This window comes from Emydura macquarii, unplaced genomic scaffold (genome assembly GCF_026122565.2).
Source record: "Emydura macquarii macquarii isolate MOO-44397 ecotype Brisbane River unplaced genomic scaffold, CSIRO-AGI_Emac_v2 contig_2988, whole genome shotgun sequence".
Classification (NCBI taxonomy): domain Eukaryota; kingdom Metazoa; phylum Chordata; order Testudines; family Chelidae; genus Emydura; species Emydura macquarii.
The window spans coordinates 1,408,315-1,427,750 of NW_027133125.1; the positions used below are offsets into that span (position 1 = coordinate 1,408,315).

The following is a 19,436-nucleotide window of genomic DNA, read 5'->3' on the forward strand; positions in this document are numbered from 1 at the left end:
AGCACTTAAGCGCATGCATAACTTTAAGTATCTTACTATTCCCATTGATTTTATCACCGCCGTCTACCTCATTGTAAAGACTGGACCTTAGAAATCAATGGCAAAACTCCCATTAATTCCCAAGAGTCTTTATCTAGCGTTTGGGATTTCTGAATACACGTCCACGCAGAACCTGAGGTACATACTTGGGCAGCTAGCCCATACTGCCATGGCTTTGCTGATGTTTTTAGCAATCCAGCTTGGTCAAAGCTAACTTGGGAATGCTTACATGTGCTGCAATTACACCTGCTGATTGCAATGTAGAGGGAGCTTAAGAGTTTGATCTAATTCACATTGATGTCAATGGGCAAGACTGTGAGCCTGAAGTGCTTGATGTTACTTTAGTACCTTTCGTAGTTAAGGCATCCTAAAGAGATTTGCAATCTCTCTCTGACACTTGATGCTTTCCAGGGTGCTCCAGATTTTGACAGTTTTTTAAACTTCCACTTTGGATTCTTCCTAAATACTCCAGAATTTTATTGAAAAGAAAAAGCTTAACATATATACTAGTTTTATATCAAAGCCATTCATCTGTCAACAGCCGTCTTGCAATTTCTAGCTAGCACAGAGATACAACCAGCTCGACACTTGCATTATTCCATGCGTGCTTAATGTATAACATTAGCCTCAGTTTTTTAAGGCGTTAATGCGTCGCTGCTCTTGGCATCGGAACACTTCACTGATTTAGGAGTCTAAGTCTCATTTTTCCAAAGGGATTTACTCACTCCGGAGCTAAAGCCCCATTAACAGTCAATGGTATTTACACGGGATTAACACAGGAAACATCCAGCTGGATATTCAGCAAAAAATGGGCTGAAAGGATGATGGTTTGCCATCTGTGCACCTCGATTCTAATGCCAAGATTATGTGTAGTTGTGCAAGAAACCTGCTTCCTAGTATCATAGAAGATTAGGGTTGGAAGGGACTTCAGGTGGTCATCTAGTCCAATCCCCTGCTCAAAGCAGGACCAACCCCAACTAAATCATCCCAGCCAGGGTTTTGTCAAGCCGCACCTTAAAAACCTCTTAGGATGGAGATTCCACCACCTTCCTATGTAACCCATTCCAGTGCTTCAGCGACCTCCTAGTGACCTCCCCCACTGCAACTAGAGACCATTGCTCCTAGTTCTGTCATCTACTACCACTGAGAACAGCCTAGCTCCATCCTCCCTGGAACCCCCTTTTCAGGATGATTTGAGGAACCCCTAAAGTCTGCTTTCAAATCCCCCCTCATTCTTCTCTTCTGCAGACTGTGCTCCAGGCCCCTAATTATTTGTGTTGCCTTCTGTTGGACTCTTTCCAATTTGTCCACATCCTTTCTGTAATGGGGGTCTTCAAACCTGGACACAGTACCCCAGATGGGGCCTCACCAGTGCCGAATAGAGGGGAATAATCACTTCTGTTGTTCTGCTGTCAATGCTTCCCTTTGGTCCCTCCCCCTGCCTTGGCCCAGGGAACAGTCACCACACTGGGGAAGGGCGATAGACACCACCCTAATGAGTGCAAATCCCTGGTGCCTGCTGGCGAACTCTGGGAGAGATTAAACCTCTTGAATGCAATGTAGCTCATTGTATCCCCTAAAAGAGTAGGGCCACAGGTTCTGTATTGTCATTATCATCAGGGAATAGGGTCAACCCAAAGCCTGGTGATGGGATGGAACCCATGGGGAACAGTTTCCACGGAGATGCATTGCAGAGCTTAAACTCTGGCTTGATGTGTCACCGAATGAATGAGAAAGTAGGAGGAGGCTGAGAAGGGAGGGAGCACACACATCTTGCGAGCCAGCAGGGAAGGGAAAGGAAAGGTGGAAAAATAACATATAGGTTTAATGGTGGCTTTGAAATTTATATTTTAAAGTTGAATGAATTGGGGCTGTTGGTCCTTTAAATAAATCCCTTTTTATGTTGGTTGTGGAATATATATTAACTTGCTTAACTGCTGCCACAGCTAAAAGCAATGCAATATAGGAAGGCCGGAGCTTGTTCACAAGCGGGCACATGCTGCTTCTATAGCTGTAAGTGCAAGCTTTGGCATTCTGTACAGAGCACCACAAAACAAATACATCCTGGGAGCTCTCACTGCAATTTGTCTCTTGCGTGTAGCATTTACCGTATGTTTGGCTCCTTGGCAATTTAATCAGTCTGAATAATCTTGTTTTGTGACAAACCTCCTAAATCACAAAGGAGTGATTGGGTTCCGGGGGTGAAATGTTGCGCTGTGGAGAGATTTCCAGATGAAGAATAAAAATGTGAATTAAGCAATACAGAACTCATTGAAAACCAGTTTTCCAGCTGCTCTAATTCCTTCACTCCCCCACCCATCCCCCTTTAATTTGTGGGCCGTCAAAGGCAACATGGAGGTTTCCAGCAGGATGATGGAGTTATTGGTGAAGCTAGACTGAGGGTCTGAAATGTTCTACAAGTGCCCAAGTCCTGTGCTGTAAAACTACCTCCCAGGACTGACTACAGACAGCATAATATGCTAGTATATTGGGCCATTAAATAAAACTGCGAAGTCATACAGCCGTAGCATTACCCTGAAATTAAAAGCATTGTCACTTTTGCATTTTAGAACAAATTACCAAGCCTTTAGGAAATCGGCTTTCAAAGACTGAATTGAAATCTTCTGTGTTATTCCGTGGGAGGTGTGGCTGCCGTCTAGAAGTGCTTTAGATGCCTTTTAGCCACTGTACTTGAGCCAGACTTGAAATTTGACCAAGGTAGATAAATAAATCCAAGAGCATTAGGGAGGGAAAAAACCCAGCAGAAATTGCTTGAAAAACTGCTTTCTCATTCTCTTTGTAAATTTGCAACAGCCCAGGGGCATCATATTAATTAAAGTCAATGTAGAAAAAAATACAATAAGGACATTAAAGTGATAATGATCTGTGGTTTGTTAAGAGAGAGAGAGAGAGAGAGAGACTTTTTTACTTACCTTAAGGATCACACATATGATGGGTGTGGGAAATAGTGATACTCTGCTTAATCTGTACTCACAATCACAGAATAATTGGTTTTCAATGTTTCTCTCAAAAAAAAAAAAAAAAAAAAAAAAACCACAAAACCCTACAAAGAAATAATCTTCAGTCTTGGCATTTATGGCCACCTTTCCAAAAGGCTGAAGCCTGGATCCCTGCAGAGCTATGCAACCATGTGCAGATAGCTACTTCCACACTGAATAGCTGTTTATATACAGAGTTGCATCACATGTGAGTGCAGACACATTGTATGAGCAAATACAGATACACATTTTTGCATGTCTATCTAGGACCTCTCTGTCTGAGAACCACACGTTCAAAATGCCATCATTAGGCTTCATAGTGAACACCAATTAAAATCGGTTGTGGGTAATTCCCACCACTCCCATAGCTTTTGTTTCAAGCAGGCAACACTTTGTCAGGGCATGTTTGCAAATGTATACCCATGCAGGATAGCACCCCCCCCCCCTTTTTTTTTTTTTAAGGAAAGCTTAGTATGCAAAAAATGAATAGAGGCACTGGAGACATGCTAGAATAACAAGTGTTAGCACAGTATAATCCACTCTGCCCTCTAGTGCAGGATGTGATATGAGTAGAGAGGAGAACATGAGACAACATGAAACCTGCTTCATTGTAAGTGAAGCATTCTGTATCCCTTGTAACCTGGATGGGTCATTCAGTCTGTTGTCTGGACACTTTCAAATGGTGAGTGGGATAAACAGTGGACCCTTATCCTAAAAGTAAAGGAAATACCTGTTGCCAGGTATAACAGTTTGAGTGAGATACCTACAGTTCACGTCTATCAATGTCTCCAACTTTATTCACAGACATCAAGCATCATTACACTTCCCTGACCGCTCAATTACTGTAATAGATTGATTGTAATTGTTTATATATGCATTTGCTGCCAGTGAAAGCATCTCCACTGAGAGCTCTAGTTGATGAAGTCCTCTAGGTTTTCAACCTCTTTTCATTTGCAGACACCTAAAAAAATTTTGAATGGAGGTGCGGTGCCCTTTGGAAATCTTAGACATAGTCTGCAGACCCCCAAAAGTCTGCGGACCACAGGCTGAAAACCACAGCTCTATACCCTAGTGATATCTTGCCTGACTATATTCTGGTATCTGAGAATTCCTCCAGACATTCTCTGAATCTTGAAAAATCTTCAGAGCAATCCTCAGTCTTCAAAAATGTTAACTCCTGAGATTGATTAAACAACTGTTTGCTCAGGATCCTCTGACCAGATGTGCCCCCCCCCCCATATATCCCCCTTTCTTACACAGACCCCCGGTACAAGGGCACAAAATGGTTGATGCAAAATGCTCAGGCTTTAAGCCTTATCCATCCTGCTGTGGCCTCGTGCCCATTAAGGATGAGCATAACAGGTGCCTGTTCTGCCAGGGTGAATCCCACATCCCAAACAGATACTTGTTGTGCCCCTCATTCTCTGCAAGGACTTGCTAGTCTCAAGATGCAAGACTGAAACTCCACCTTCTTAAGCAATCAGTGAGGCTGGTATCGGAACTAGTAGGTCCAAGCTCAAAGACACCTTCACCTTCAAGCCTTCATTGTCCTTTGCTCCATTGAGCAGACAGGCAGCACTGAAGACGTCCATGGGGAAATCAGCCCCAAGGAAAAGACCTGGTGCTGACACTGATACCTGCACTGGTGTTAGCACCGAAACCATCAGACATTTAAATGAGGTGCCGAAAGGGGCTGACCCAAACACCAGGGAAGAGCTTAAGAAGGACATAGGTTTCTTCATACAGAGAGAGACATCAAGGACTCAGGACAAATCCTTCAAGTCCTGCACAGCATCAAAGATTGGTGGGAAGAAGTGGATTGAAAAATTAGACTCTCTCAGTAGTGGGCCTGGTATCAAAGGCTTCTCCATCAATGTTGACCCTAGCACTGGGGGAGCAAGACTGGTTTATGGCTCTGGACCTGGAGTATGTGAATTCCCATATTGCTAACTCCCCAGCCTACAGGAATTCCCTAGGAGTCACAGGGTGCACAACAAATATCAATAGAGGCTTTTGCCCTTGGATTGTGCAGGACATGGAGAAATTTCAATATGTGACTGGCGGCACATGTAAGGAAACAGGGAACTCATGTCTGCTCATACCTGGATGACTGGCTGATCAGGAGCAGGTCCTGGGAAGACCAGAGTATCCCTAGACCATGTTCTTCCCTTGTTCTGTCAATTACGGTTCCTGGTGGACTAGCAGAATTTGTCTTTCTCACCGTATCAGATGTTAGAATTCATAGGGGCCCTACTCAGCTCCCAATCAACATGTGCCTCTCTGCCAAAGGACAGGTTCAGGTTCCTTCAGCCGGCTGTGCACAACAAATGACAACAATCCGTACATGCCTTGGATTACTAGGCCCTGTGTCTGTGTGGGGGCATGTGACACCACCTGCTAGACTTTGCCTGTGTCCTCTACAACACTGACTAAGGACTGTCTACTCTCCATCCAGACATAGGAATAAATGAATTACTGTCCCACCTCAAGTCCTGTGAGAGCTCATTTGGCGACTAGACACCCTGAATATGGGGAAAGGGGTGTCCTTCTGGCCCCTTCCCCAAAGATGATGCTTGTTAGAAACTCATCGGGGACAGATTGGGGTGCCCACCTGAACCATCTCCAGATGCAGAGTGCATGATCCCTGGAAGGCCTGAAGTTACACAAAAATATCCTGGAACTGAGTGTCACTGGGATGGTCTATATAGCATCCTGTGGATCTCCCCGGTGCAATCCTGACAGACGACATGTCGGTGATGCACTGTATCAACAAACTGAGAGGCATTAAAATGCCCCCCCCCCTTTGTCTAGGGGCTGTTGAGCTTTGGGAGTGGTGTCTCTCATATAAGGTGACTCCACAGGTTCTACACCTTCCAAAGGCTAACAAAGGACCTAACAGACTTTTCAAGCAGGAATGTGGTAACCAACCACTGTGAAATCCCTCGTAGACCCAATATTTCACCAGTGGAGGACATCCACTGGCGTTTAGTTCTCTCAAGGTCAACCTGGCAGGCAATTTCAGTGTATCACACCTTAATTCAGCCACATTGTCTTCTAACACCCTGTAGTGTCAAGATTCTTTAAGGCTCATCTTCACATTTGCCCCTCCCCCACCCCTAGTTACAGACCTGACTTCCATGTGGTGGGACCTTAATGTTGTCGTCTTGCAACTTATGGAGTCTCCATTCGAACCTCTGTAGCATTGTTCCTTGAACCATCTTACCATCAAGATGGTCTTCGATAACTTATCATCACAGAGAGTCAATGTGAGCCACTGTACATGCCTTTTCTTAGGGACAACATGATGATGAAACTGCACCCCACGTTTCTCCCTATGGGGGTCTCAGAATTCCATCTGAACCATTCCATTTTCCTGCCAGTTTTCTTCCCGAAGCTACACTCTTCTCTGGGAGAGAAGAATCTTTACACTCTGGTCATATCCAGAGCTCTGCTTTACTGCCTCAACAGACTAAGTCTCTCAGGCTCTCTCCAAATTTCTTTATGGCCACATCTGGTGCATCAAAAGGCCAAGCGGTTTCATCCCAAAGACTCTTGCTTTGGATCATACAAGGTATTTCCACCTGCTGGAAGTGTCTAGTGAGCTGCTCCCTCTGAACATCAAGGTACATTCCACTCAAGCACCGACAGCATCTTCTCCCTGCTTCTGAAATGTGCCCTCACCGAGATCAGCAGGGCAACCATGTAGAGCCAACCCTCTGACTTTCAATAAATATTATGCCCTCAACATCATGGCCACAATAGGCATCAAATTCAGAAGAGGAATGCTCCAATCTCTCTGATTGATGTGGCCAAGACTCCCCACATTCATTGCCCATGCTGAGACTTGTTCGAAGAAGAACTGTCACTCACCCTATAACTGTGGTTCTTCAAGATATTGCAGTCAGTATGGATCCCACAACCCACCTCGCCCTCCGTCCCTGCTTTTGGAGTTGTAGCTGCTCTGCCCTCTATGCTCTTCAGTGGGAGTACAAGGAAGCACCAGGCACATCTGCAGCCCTGAGGGACAACATTGGTCAAAATATTTTGGTCTTTTTCTTCATGTCATGGATGGTAAAATTCAGTATCTTCTATCGTTCTATACAGTGTTGTTATAGCCATGATTATCTCAGGCTACTGGAGAGACCAGGTGCGTAAGGTAATATCTCTTATTGGACCAACTTATGTTGATGAAAGAGACAAACTGTCAAGCTCTTTTTCAGGTCTATTAGGTTAGCTGTGTTACACTGCGTCCCTTTCCCAAACCTGAAGAAGAGCTTTGTGTAGCTTGAAAGATCGTCTCTCTTTCACCAACAGAAGTTGCTCCTATAAAAGATATTATCTCACCACCCCTTGTTTCTCCCATATTCTGAGACCTGTACAGCTACAACAACATTGCAAACTGGAGCTTTTGGCATACATCTGTAGTATGTTGGAACGCCGTTCTTCTCTGTAGGCTGCCATGTAGAATCCAACTTTTTAAAGCCTTTTCTGCCTCCTCTTTTCCTTGTTTTTGTAAAAGCAAGAGCAAAAAGAGAGAAAATTCAGATTATATAAAACCTAGGCTGTGGTCTGCCTTAAGTAGTTAGTCACTAAGTCAAAATATACAGCGTGTGACTAAGGGAAGGCAATGTAGCTGTTGGGGGACGGGGTGAAGAAAGTGGTGGTTTGTGCCCATTCATATATAAAGTTGCATCATAATGAGCTTGTTCTGTTATCAGTGTAATGTGCTGAGACTGTATATTTTATTAATACTTTAGTGATATATGGGGTGACAAATACCTATATCTCAAATAGACAAGGTAGGCAAGGTAATATTTCTTATGACATGAAGTCTGTGGGGAGAAGAGAGAAGGCAGGTTATGTTAGGACCCCCCACTCCTTTCAGTTCTCAGTTCGCTGAGAGAAGCAGAAGTCCAGAGTCCAGCAGCAGGCAATACAACAGGTTTATTGGGATCTTTTCAAGCAAGCATCCATAAGGACCCCCTAGTCCTTTACACCAATAAATCTTACCCCCTACTACCTGTTTACCTCAGTTTTGATAATATATCTTAACTAATCATTTCTTTAGCAATATTAGAAAATGATTCTATAACCAATCTTAACGTATTGTAACATAATTGTTTAACCAATCATATCCCACCACCTTAACTGATCACACTTACTCATGCAACAGACAGAAACAATCAAAGAACCAGACAGAAATCATTCAAATAGATAATAAAGAATTGGTTACCATAAAGACAAAACAATAAGGAGTGTAGATTTTACAACCACAACTGTTGACAAGTAATTCTTTTGCTAGACAGAATGCTATCAAACCAAGTTTCCTTTAAACATTCTAGGATCTTTTCTTTATCTGGAGGTGTTAGACCGGATCACCGTCTTAACAGCCTGGTATTAGATGTTATGTTGTTGGACAGTGCGTATGTGACTGCACGCTTCCCAGCTTATGGCCGCCACTCCTGCATCTGAGCCAAAGTACAAGGCCTCAGACTGTCATAGTGAGGGAAGGCTTGTGGTTTTGACTCTTTGTTTTATACCCCTATAACCAACTAAATGATAAGGATATACTTATACAAGATAGGCCTTTACATGCAGGCCTGAATATCTATATTCTATATACGAACATGTTACATTGAAGTTCAGATCTCTGGGAAATAGTTCAATACAGCTGTAATAACAATCCCGATAATAATTAATGACAGAGGAGGATGAGAGAGACCTGTCAGGTCATCTATGAAATCCACTTGTCAGTGCAGGTTTGTTCCCTATGCTTTGTCCAGACTCATCTTAAATGTTTCAGTTGATGAGGTTTCCAACACAATCCTGGGGAGACTGCTTCATAGCTCTAGTACATCTCACTTTTAAGGCAGTTTTTCCTGAACTTTTCTCAATTTAATTCAGTTACTCCTTTAGGATGTGTATGTTTATATCAGTTACCTACACAATATACTGCTGCATGTAACAACGCAAAACTCTGAAGGCCAATTATGCTTAGCCAATTGGAAAGTATAGTTCTCTGTGTTTTATTGTACTACTTAAAGAGTAGTATTGCCTCTACAGTACACATTGGTTTTATTATTATTATTTAGCAATTAACGAATGGTTTCCAATCCTTCAGAATCTTCATCGGCTAGTTAGTTGTCTCCTGTCCTATTGGCTCTCAAGTAACTTTAACAACAGCACTGTGGGAATGGTTATTGCCTTTAGAATGGGATTTTCAAATTAGAGCTGGTGGGAAATGGTTTTCCTATCCCATGAATGTTTCTGAGAGTTTGGAAATTTTTCCCATTCCACTTTGGGATGAAACCGAGACCTTTCAAAGTTTTTCAATGAAACCTTCCCCCTCCTGCCCACCAAGAATAACCAATAGCCTGGGAGTTAGGACATTCACCCAGTATGTAAGAGACTTGGATCCAAGTCCCTGCTCTGTCTGAATGCTTTACCTACAAGGCTATTGGCTATTCTGGGGTCTCTCTCTCTCTCCTCCCTTATTCCCCACCCTGAAATTCCTGGACCTTGGGAACCTTTCTTAAAGAAAGTTCTGTCTAACCCAGTACATCCCTGTGAAGAGTTTCAGTTTTGTTGACTTGACATTTTCCAACAAAAAGATATTGCCTTGGGTCGGAACCAAAGTCAGAGTCCAGAGCCAACCGTCAGAACCAAAGTCAGAAATCAGAGCCCAGGGTCAGAACCAGGTTACCTGGAGTGCAGCAATGCTGGGAACAAGGTAGGGCGGGAGCTATCACAGCCATGGGTGAATGCTTTGAGCAGCCAGCATGATCATAAGAGCAAGTCTGATAGCCCCCCTAGCCAATCATGGGTTCAAATAGGGCACACTTGTCTGGGGGTTAATCTAGGAGATGAGCAAGCTAGCTGCAGGTAAATTCCTGACACCTTCTGTGCCACCTCATTGTCCACTAGATCATTATGATTGTCTGTCTCATTCAAGTATCTCCATACAGATAATATGCAAACAAACAAAAAATACATAAATAAAGCCTCAATCCAGTTACTGATACACTTACTAGAATTCTACCTAATCCACAGTTTCTCTCTCAGTGGAATTGATAGCAAGTCCATCACCGCAGCATCTAGTGGCCACAAGTTGTTGGATTTCATGCACAAATTACTGGGTGTAAATGCATAGCCTATGTGATGCAGGAAATCAGACAAGATTATATTCATGGACCCTTCTGGCCTTAGAATCCTATGAATCATAGAAATGTAGGGCTGGAAGAAACCTGGAGAGGTCATCTAGTCCACCCTGCACTGAGGCAGGACCAAGTATGCCATTCTAGACCATCCCTGATAGGTGTTTGTCCAGCCTGTCTTAAAAACTTCCAATGATGAGGATTCCACAACCTCTCTTGGAAGCCTATTGCAGTGCTTAACGGTCCTTATAGTTAGAAAGTTTTTCCTAATGTCTAACCTAAATGTGTCTCCCTGCAGATTAAGTGCATTGTTTCTTGTCCTACCATCAGTGCACATGGAGAACAATTGATCACCATCCTCTTTATAACAGGCCTTAACTTATCTGAAGTCGGTTATGAAGTCCCTCCTCAGACTTCTTTTCTCCATTCTAAATGTGCCCAGTGTTTTAACCTTTGCTCATAGGTCAGGTTTGCTAAATCTTTTATCATTTGTATTGCTCTCCTCTGGACTGTTTCCAGTTTGTGTACTTCTTTCATTAAGGGTGGCACCCAGAACTTGATACCAATACTCCATCTGAGGCCTCACCAGAGCTAAGTAGAGTGGGACAATTGCATCCCATGTCTTACAGACGACACTTTTGTTAATACACCCCATCACATCATGTTTGGCTCATATTCAGTTTGTGATCCACTATAACCCCCAGATCCTTTTCAGCAGTACTACCACCTAGCCAATTAGTCCCCATTTGTAGATCATTCCCATGTTTAAGATTATTTTATAAAACACCAAATTCACCACCCTCCTACGGTTTTCTGCTTAAGTGAGATTTTTTTTTTTTTTACAGTTTTCATTCTCTCCTTCACTTTCTTTTCAAACATCTCCTCTGCTTTCTCTGTTGCCATGCCCACACTTCTGCAAATAAGTGGATTCCATGCCAAAATGAAAACTTGCAATGTTCACAAAGGATTAAAACAGCTTTTTTTTTTTAAATAGTTTACTTTATTAGAACATATAGGTGATCAGGGTCATTCTCCCTACATGATAAAAATAGCAATCAATTGAATATGTGTATTACTGTAATGCTAGTACAAGCATAGGGCAGAATCCCGCAAACATTTATTGCAGAGTACAGTGTTTACTACTGTATGCGTTCCCTTTTCCTTGCATGAGACTACAAGCACTCCTCCCACTAGTAAATGTTTGAAGGGATAGATCCATAGACTGCATTTAAGGCCAGATTTTTTTTATGTTATGTTGTGAAATACCTTACTCTGCAGTTAGCCCCACAGAAGTAAATGGGCTGACGCACAGAAGGCCCTGATTGAGAAAAGCACTTAATACATGCTTAAGTTTAGGTTTGAACTGAAGCACTGTTCATCTACTCAATGTCAATGGGGAGAAATCTGAGTTTTAAGGAGTAAAATGAGAGATAATATTTCCTTCAAACTTGCACAATCATAACTGGGAAACATCAATTTCACCTTGATTTTTAACTTTCTGGTGAGATTTCGGTTTGTCTCAGGAGGCTCCTGTGAATTCATTATCAGTAATTCATGTATTATTATAAAAGAAGAGTCATGCTCTAAAGTCTTGATATATTTGCAAACAGGCCTTACTAATACTTTTCCTCTCATGAGGCTAACAACAGCTGAAATGCACCTGAATTATTCCAGATGCCTGGCAGGACAGCCTCCACGGGATCTCCTGTGGTTTCAGAGAAGCTTATGTTTTTTCTGTAACTCAGCAGGCTCTATAACATCGCCCCCAATTTGGTCTGTAACTTATGTTAGGTAGGCAAAGGCTGTCTGCAGTCCACCCTTGTTCACCCTTTATCACAAGGTAGCCATTTTGAGACCAGGGGAATGCTGCTCCTGTGTCTAATGTAGAAAAGTGCCAGGCCTCAGCAGCTCTTTGTTCCCTTTTTGCTGTAACACCCCTTTCATTTTCTTTTATTTCACAGAAGACAAGATCTGGACCGCGGTGCAGCACAACAACACAGAGCTAACCAGAGTGCAAGGGGCTGATCCTCAGCAACCATACGCTATGTACTTTAACTACAGCAGCAGCATGGAACAGATTGAGGCCATGATAAACAGCGCAGAGTACTGTGAGCAGGAGGTGGCTTACCACTGCAAAAAGTCACGTCTGCTGAACACCCCGAGTAAGTGCCACAAACCGAAATCTTTCCTTGTTAGCTGTTATTGATTACACAGCAGACACAGCCCGCAGTGCGACTGAAGCAAAAAAAGATGGTGCACAGTAAGGAGCTGCAGTCTTCACACACAGGGCTAGCATTGCACAGAAACTGCCTTTTGCCATGAGACAGAGGACTATGCAATGGAATTCCATAATCCATGCCCACCCATGCTTAAATAAAGGACCTGAAGGTTTTCTTCTAGAATAGGACATGCCTCTCTTAAACTATGGCAGCTTTATTTAACTCACTTTAAATGCAATCTGTTGGATGTATTGTTGTTGTTTATATTACCATAATGCCTAGGAGCCTGCATCATAGACCAGGACCTCCTTGTGCTAGGGACTGTACAAACATGAAATGTGACTATAAATCAGAATAGAGAGCAACTGAAATGCTCCAAACTCCTGGAGTATTTGTAAAAGGGAAAGCCGCAACCCCTCATGAGTATCTGAGCCAGCCTGAAGCACAAGGAACATAACTGACTCTCCATGGCTCCTGGTAGCTCTGTGCAGTTTCTCAGACAAAATTCATTTAATCTCCTGGTAGAGGGATCAGATTATCTGGCCTGATTTTACATGGTGGCAGGAAGACCAGAGAGAGGAAATACTCTTGTAAAGCAAGTCCGTGATATACACCCTGGAGAGTTAACTACCCATAGGCACCCGTTCAGATTCAGGCACTTAGTTATCCAATGGAGATGTACAGTGATAAGGGCAGCTTTCAGAATAATTGAAAATCCTCTTTTTGGTCCTTGTTATCCATGTCTTATCCTGGTGCTTTGATGCTCAGACAAGCTCTATAGACTTGTCAGTGAGTGAAAAGCTAATCCTACTGAAATGTCAACAAAGACTTAAAGGACTTTTTTGTGTGGGGATTCCTTTCTCTCATGTTTCATGAATATAACATAATGGGAAGTGTTTGTATGTATTAAAATGCCTGATTAACGACCCTGGGGTTACCTGCAAGACAGGATACCCGTGTCTCCACTACTCAGAAAACATGGCCATTAGGTACATTTAAACTATGAAATAGACCTCTTGGTACATGAAGAATTTGACAAACAAAAAGGACTACTTAGACCAGTGGTTCTCAACCAGGGGTACACAGAGGTTCACAGTGGTGCACATCTAGATATTTGCCTAGTTTTATCACAGGCAATATAAGAAGCACCAGTGAAGTCAGTACAAACTAAAATGTCTTACAGACAATGGCTTGTTTATACTGTTCTATATCCTATACACTGAAATATAAGTACAATATTTATATTCCAATTGTTTTATTTTATAATTATATGGTAAAAATGAGAAAGCAAGAGATTTTTCAGTACTAGTGTGCTGTGACACTTTTGTATTTCTATTTCTGATATTGTAAGCAAGTAGTTTTAAAGTGAGGTGAAACTTGGTGGTACTCAAGACAAATCAGACTCCCGAAAGGGTTACAGTACTCTGAAAAGGTTGAGAACCACTGACTTAGATTATATAAAGGAATATATTAGTATTCAGAACCATGGACAGAGCATGAAGGAGGGAAAACCACATGGGTAGGAGATAAAGGAGAGAAGTAAAGAGGAAAACATGTATCCTATTTTAGCTGTAGGGTGGAGAGTAAGAGGGAAATATGACTGCCAGTCCTTTGTTCATTAGTACATCCTTCTAGTGATCTCTGGCTGTTGTATGTGATGCTGTTCCTGATGTATTATCAGCACACAGGCTACAGATTGTTTTTAAGTGGCATGAAAGCAGTGATGAATGAGCATAATAGTATATATGGATGTGAACCGATGCATACATATATGTATTTGGTGCATAGATACTACTACTACTAAGGAGCAGATGCAAAACACATCATGATATATATTAACAATCATGCTCCAGGGCATGAACCAGCTACTATTTGACAGGGTTGGGAAGAAAATTCCCTATAGACAGATAATTCTACAGTTAGCAGTAAAAGAATGTGTTCCACCTTTCTTTGAATCATATGGTGCTGGCCACTTTCAGAGAGAGGATACTAGCACAGGTGGTCAATAATATGGCTGATTGTCTCAGTCTGGCAGGAAGCCAACTGGAGCTGATGAGAAACAGTCGAATAAAAAAGAGTCCCATTCGATTACTCACATAATGGCAGGCAATTAAAAAGTGACAATTTTTAATGTGCTTATGTACAAATGCTAGATATCTAAATAGTAAGATGGGTGAACTTGAGTGCCTCATGTTAAATGAGGATATTGATACAATAGGCATCAGAGAAACTTGGTGGAATGAGGATAATCAGTGGCACACGGTAATACTAGGGGACAAAATATATCAGAAGGACAGAATAGGTCATACTGATGGGAGGAGTGGCATTATATGTGAAAGAAAGGATAGAGACAAAGGAAACAAAAAGCTTAAATGAACCAAATGGTATCCTAGAATCTCTATGGATAGTGATTCCATGCTTGAATAATACGGATACAGCAGTAGGGTTATACTACCGACCACCTGACCAGGATGGTGATAATGACTGTGAAATGCTCAGGGAGATTTGAGAGGCTATAAAAATAAAAAACTCAATAATAATGGGGGATTTTTACTATCCCCATGTTGACTGGGTACGTGGCACCTCAGGACAGGATGCAGAGATAAAGTGTCTTGACAACTGGAACCCACAAGCGGAGAGGCAATTCTTGATTAACTCCTAAGTAGAGCCCAGGATCTGGTCCAATAGGTGAATATAGCTGAACTGCTTGGTAATAGTGACCATAACATAATAAATGTAACATCCCTATGGAGTGGGGGGAACAACAAAGCAGCCCACCATGGTACCATTTAATTTCAGAAAGGGGAACAACAGAAAGGAGGAGGGAGAAAAAATGTTCTTCTTAACCTCTGAGGACAGGACAAGAAGCAATGGGCTTAAACTGCAGAAAGGGAAAACTTCCTAACTGTCAGGGTGGTTAATCACTGGAATAAATTGCCGAAGGAGGTTATGGAATCTCCAGCATTGGAGATTTCTAAGAGCAGGTTAGACAAACACTTGTCAGGGATGGTCTAGATATTACTTAGCCCTGTCATGAGTGCCGGGGACTGGACTAGATGACCTCTCAAGGTCCCTTCCAGCCCTATGATTCTATATGTCAAAGAGAAGCAGTGTGCAGACTTCTATTTGTCTTCCCTTCATCACTTCACTCAGGAGTGATGATGTGTGTTGCTACCTATCAGCCCTTTGTAGCTCTTGCTTGACAAAACATTAAATTAGCACTCCGGCAGTGGGCACACTGGAAAAGCAAAGCTCACTCAGTTGCATTAGATAGAACTCAAGGGAGGCTTTTGCTCTCTCTTGAGTTGCCTCAGCCTGTATCAAGGAATTTCTTTGTGCTCTCCCTGTTTTGTGTCCCTGCATACATGGTCAGATCCTCAACTGCTATACACCAGCTACTCTGATTTACATCAATTGAAGTTCAGACCTATCATCTATGCCCTGTTCGCGTAAGAGCCTTCTCCTCTGCTCCTACTGCCCGGGACAGGCTTATCAGTTTTTTCTCACGTGTTAAATATCAACCGGAACTATTTCTGCCTCCGTGCCACCACCCTAGATTGTAAGCCACCCGTAGACTTCAGAAAGCAGATGTGTTAATGAAGGATACATTGATTTTCCTGGCATTGGACAGAATTAAAATTCATACTTACTGACCAATGGTTGCTACTATCCAGTGGCTAGTTGGTTGGTCTAAAGCCAGTTGTTGTTGAGAGGCATCCAAATCTTAAAAGCAAGCTTCATGTTTGGTGTATATTGGCAACCTCCTTGAGAGTCAAGACAGAGCAAGGACTCTGGAGACTTGCTACCATCTCACCCTTAGAAGCTGTTCATCATGTGAAGAGTTGAGATCTATTAGTGGTGAATTGTGGAGGACAGTCATGTCACTACCAATGTTGCCCCAGTCCTGGGGATTGAAGAAGGACTTTAGTTCCGCCGGCAGTTGATCTTTTTGAACATGGCAGGTGATGCAAAGACACTCTCTAACTCTCTCTCCTTTTCTCACATACGGTGGATGCTCATGTCCCACATACTGGTGGAGTCTTGTAATGCTTAGCGTAGAGTCAGGAACCAAGGCATGTAAAGATATGACAGCACTTTCACTAACTGAATGAACCCTCTGCTTGGTCTGAGTCTGCTCAGGCTTCTAGGAGCAGCACTGGGCATGGTCCGAGACTTAACTCAGACATTAGCCTCATCGTTCCCATATATCAGTTACATCACAACATTAACACAAATACTGCATATTAGTAACTGGATAGCTAAATTGACAGCACTCCAGGGCCAGTCTCTCCAGAGTGCAGCACATCTCCCTAGGCAGAAATTGAAGAAGGAAAGAAAATTCAAATAGTAGAGTTAAGAATTGTATTTTTTCATCATTTTCTTTCTCTCTCTCTCCTCTCCTTCTTTGGGCTTGTTTTTCATTACACTCTTTTAGCTTGAGTTAGTGCTAAGGCTCATCTCTAGGGTAAAGAAAAATGTGGGAGGAGCATTCACTCTAGCCTTGACAAATGTATTGTGTACCTCAAGTTAATTAGCAATCAGTTAACTTGAGGTAAAGAAAGCTAGCGTACATATACCCTGTCTTCTTCACCACTCCAGTGAGAGCATCCTCAAGTCCCAACAAACCAACATTTCATCTAAACTAACCCGTTAATTGATCTGGAAAGTGAATGTCCAACCCAAACTCGGAGGGAAATGTGCTGGTCGAAGGTAGTCCGTTGTTTTGGTGACTACTTCTTGGGTCTACCTATGGGCATGCAGGGATTTAATGTAATTCTACAGACACCAGGTTAGACATTGGTTTAGCGCTGAGAGTCTTTTGGCATGTCCCTGTCCTGCCTTAAACCTTTTCCTTGTCAAGTGAGGGCATCCATGCTCATCCCTGCAGCTATCTTCCCCATCCCATTCAATACCCCTTCCCTGAACCTTCCAGCTGCTCTACGCTGCCCATCCGAGAACACAAATGATATCCTGTCCCTTCTATCTGTGCCTATGCAGCATATCCCTAGCCCCTTTAGCTCTCTTTAATTATTGTGGTGGGCTGGCATTTTTTGATTAAACTCCAGCATATGCTCTAATTCTGAAGTAAGAAGGACAGACTGGTTCCAACCAGCTTTTAACACAAATGTAATGTGACGTGATGTGAAAAGACTGATAACAAGCAAATAATAATTTGTCTTCATGCCTTTGACCTCTATTATTCCTTCACCTTTCAAAGATAATTTCCATGTTATCATCCCAGGTACTTTAAATTACTATTATATTACCAAGAGACAGTTTGACGTTGTACAAAACAATGGAATCGGGGCAGTGTGCCCTCAAAGAATGACTCATCTGAGAGAGTGGCTGATGGGTGTCAGGTGTAGATTGTGTGGTGTAATTACGACGGGGTAATTTGAATCTTCTTCCTGGTAATGATTGACTCCAGCTGTGTTATCCACTATCCCACCTTGTTTCTCCACTCCAGGGTGGTGGTGCTGACAGCCCTCGCAAGCATTACTCTAAATAAACGAAGCTATATTTAGAGCACCTACAACACAGTTTGCAGCAGAAATGTAGCATATAGGATATTGGTCCACTTTCTTACAGAGAGCCATGTTAAACTATTAAATTGTAGGCAGGGTACAGATCATAAAATATGTGAAACCTGATCATACCAAGAATAACGGGCTTTGTGAGGGAAATCACTGTCTACTCCTGTTATTAGCAGGCATTCAGGATAGCTGCTGACTATGAAAATCTATTCTGAAACTCTTATTTCTTAAGTAGAAAAAAAAGTAGATTTACCAGAGAGAGAAGGGGACAAGAGAGATCTATTCCTTCTCTTGAACGTTGCCACCTTGGGTCCTATACCTCAGTGCCTCCAGCCTAAGCATGCTTCTCACCTCTGTGTTATTCCCTCTGCCACGCCCCTGATTTTTCTGCCCATACCTTCTCCCTCATGCCGCACTCTGGGATTGAGATGTGCTGCTGCTGCGGCCCAGAAGGCTGAGGAATCAGTAAGAGGGTGCCCTCCTCAGGCTACACCTCCTCCCCTCTGCCAGCCCCATGGTCACACACTGAGAGGAGCCATGGGGGAGCCCATGGGAGGAGAAGAGAAAAGGGCATTTGGAGGAAGCCTGCCTCAGCAGCACTAATCCCAGACCCCAGTGGTATGGACAAACTCCACCACCCAAGGTGATAAAGTCCGGAAAGAGCTTTGCCTCTGAAAATCTCTTGCCTCAAAGTACCAGAATGGAAGGCTACAGCATGACACAATGCTGGGAAATGTCGACGGTTCTGGAGAACCTGCCTCCTTCAGAACAACTGCCCTCAGGCACTGAGCACAAATGAACACAATGGTGTACTCTAAATCGAGGGAGATATGAGGTGGGGACATTGTGACCAAGAAAGTCGAGGAATGACCCCCAGATGTGAATGTGGAGGGCCTAGACAAATGCTTGAACGCGGCTTGATGCGGTGATCCCTGTCTACAAAGTGCACCCCCTGCGGAGCAACTTAACTGATAACACCCGCTCTTGGTTGCGGGTTCGGAGCGATAAGCTATGACGATGAGCAAGCACCAAGAATAACTAGGAGCCAGGAGGAGGAGGGAGTGTGGGGGAAAGAAAATTCCTTCCCTACCTCCCAGCGTGGGAGTGGCAGGTTCAGCTGGGATGGGTGGTAGAGCTGTGGCAGCGTCGTGGGGTGATTGTCTCATGTGTGATGCTGTGCAGGTATGACTCCCTGGTGAACATCAGCTGCAGTTTGCTTTAGCTCTAGACATGCTTGGTGTCAATGCTTCTGGGGGCTGTGGCTGACAGGCTGGTGAGGAAGGGCTCTGGCTGAGAGACCTGGACTGGGATGTGCCTTAAGATTCTCTAGCAAATGTCTCATTTTTTTTTTCCTCAACAGTAATTTCAACTGGTCTGAAAGAGCATTCCTGAAAACACACTGCTTTGTTTATGAGAGTCTGTGACAAAATTTACCCAGAAAAATAAATTTCTAGCCCCCACCAAGGTGAATAAATTCTGAGAGTTCTGCTG

The 19,436-nt window shown here is 43.0% G+C and overlaps 1 protein-coding gene across 1 annotated transcript in view; it reads left to right on the top strand.

Annotated features, from left to right (window-relative positions):
- Positions 1-19,436, top strand: part of CNTNAP5 (contactin associated protein family member 5) — a 385,501-nt gene that overhangs the window by 257,490 nt on the left and 108,575 nt on the right. Inside the window, exon 13 of the mRNA XM_067570074.1 lies at positions 12,154-12,354. Within this exon, the coding sequence (XP_067426175.1) occupies positions 12,154-12,354 (201 nt within the window). The remainder of the gene's footprint in view (positions 1-12,153; positions 12,355-19,436) is intronic.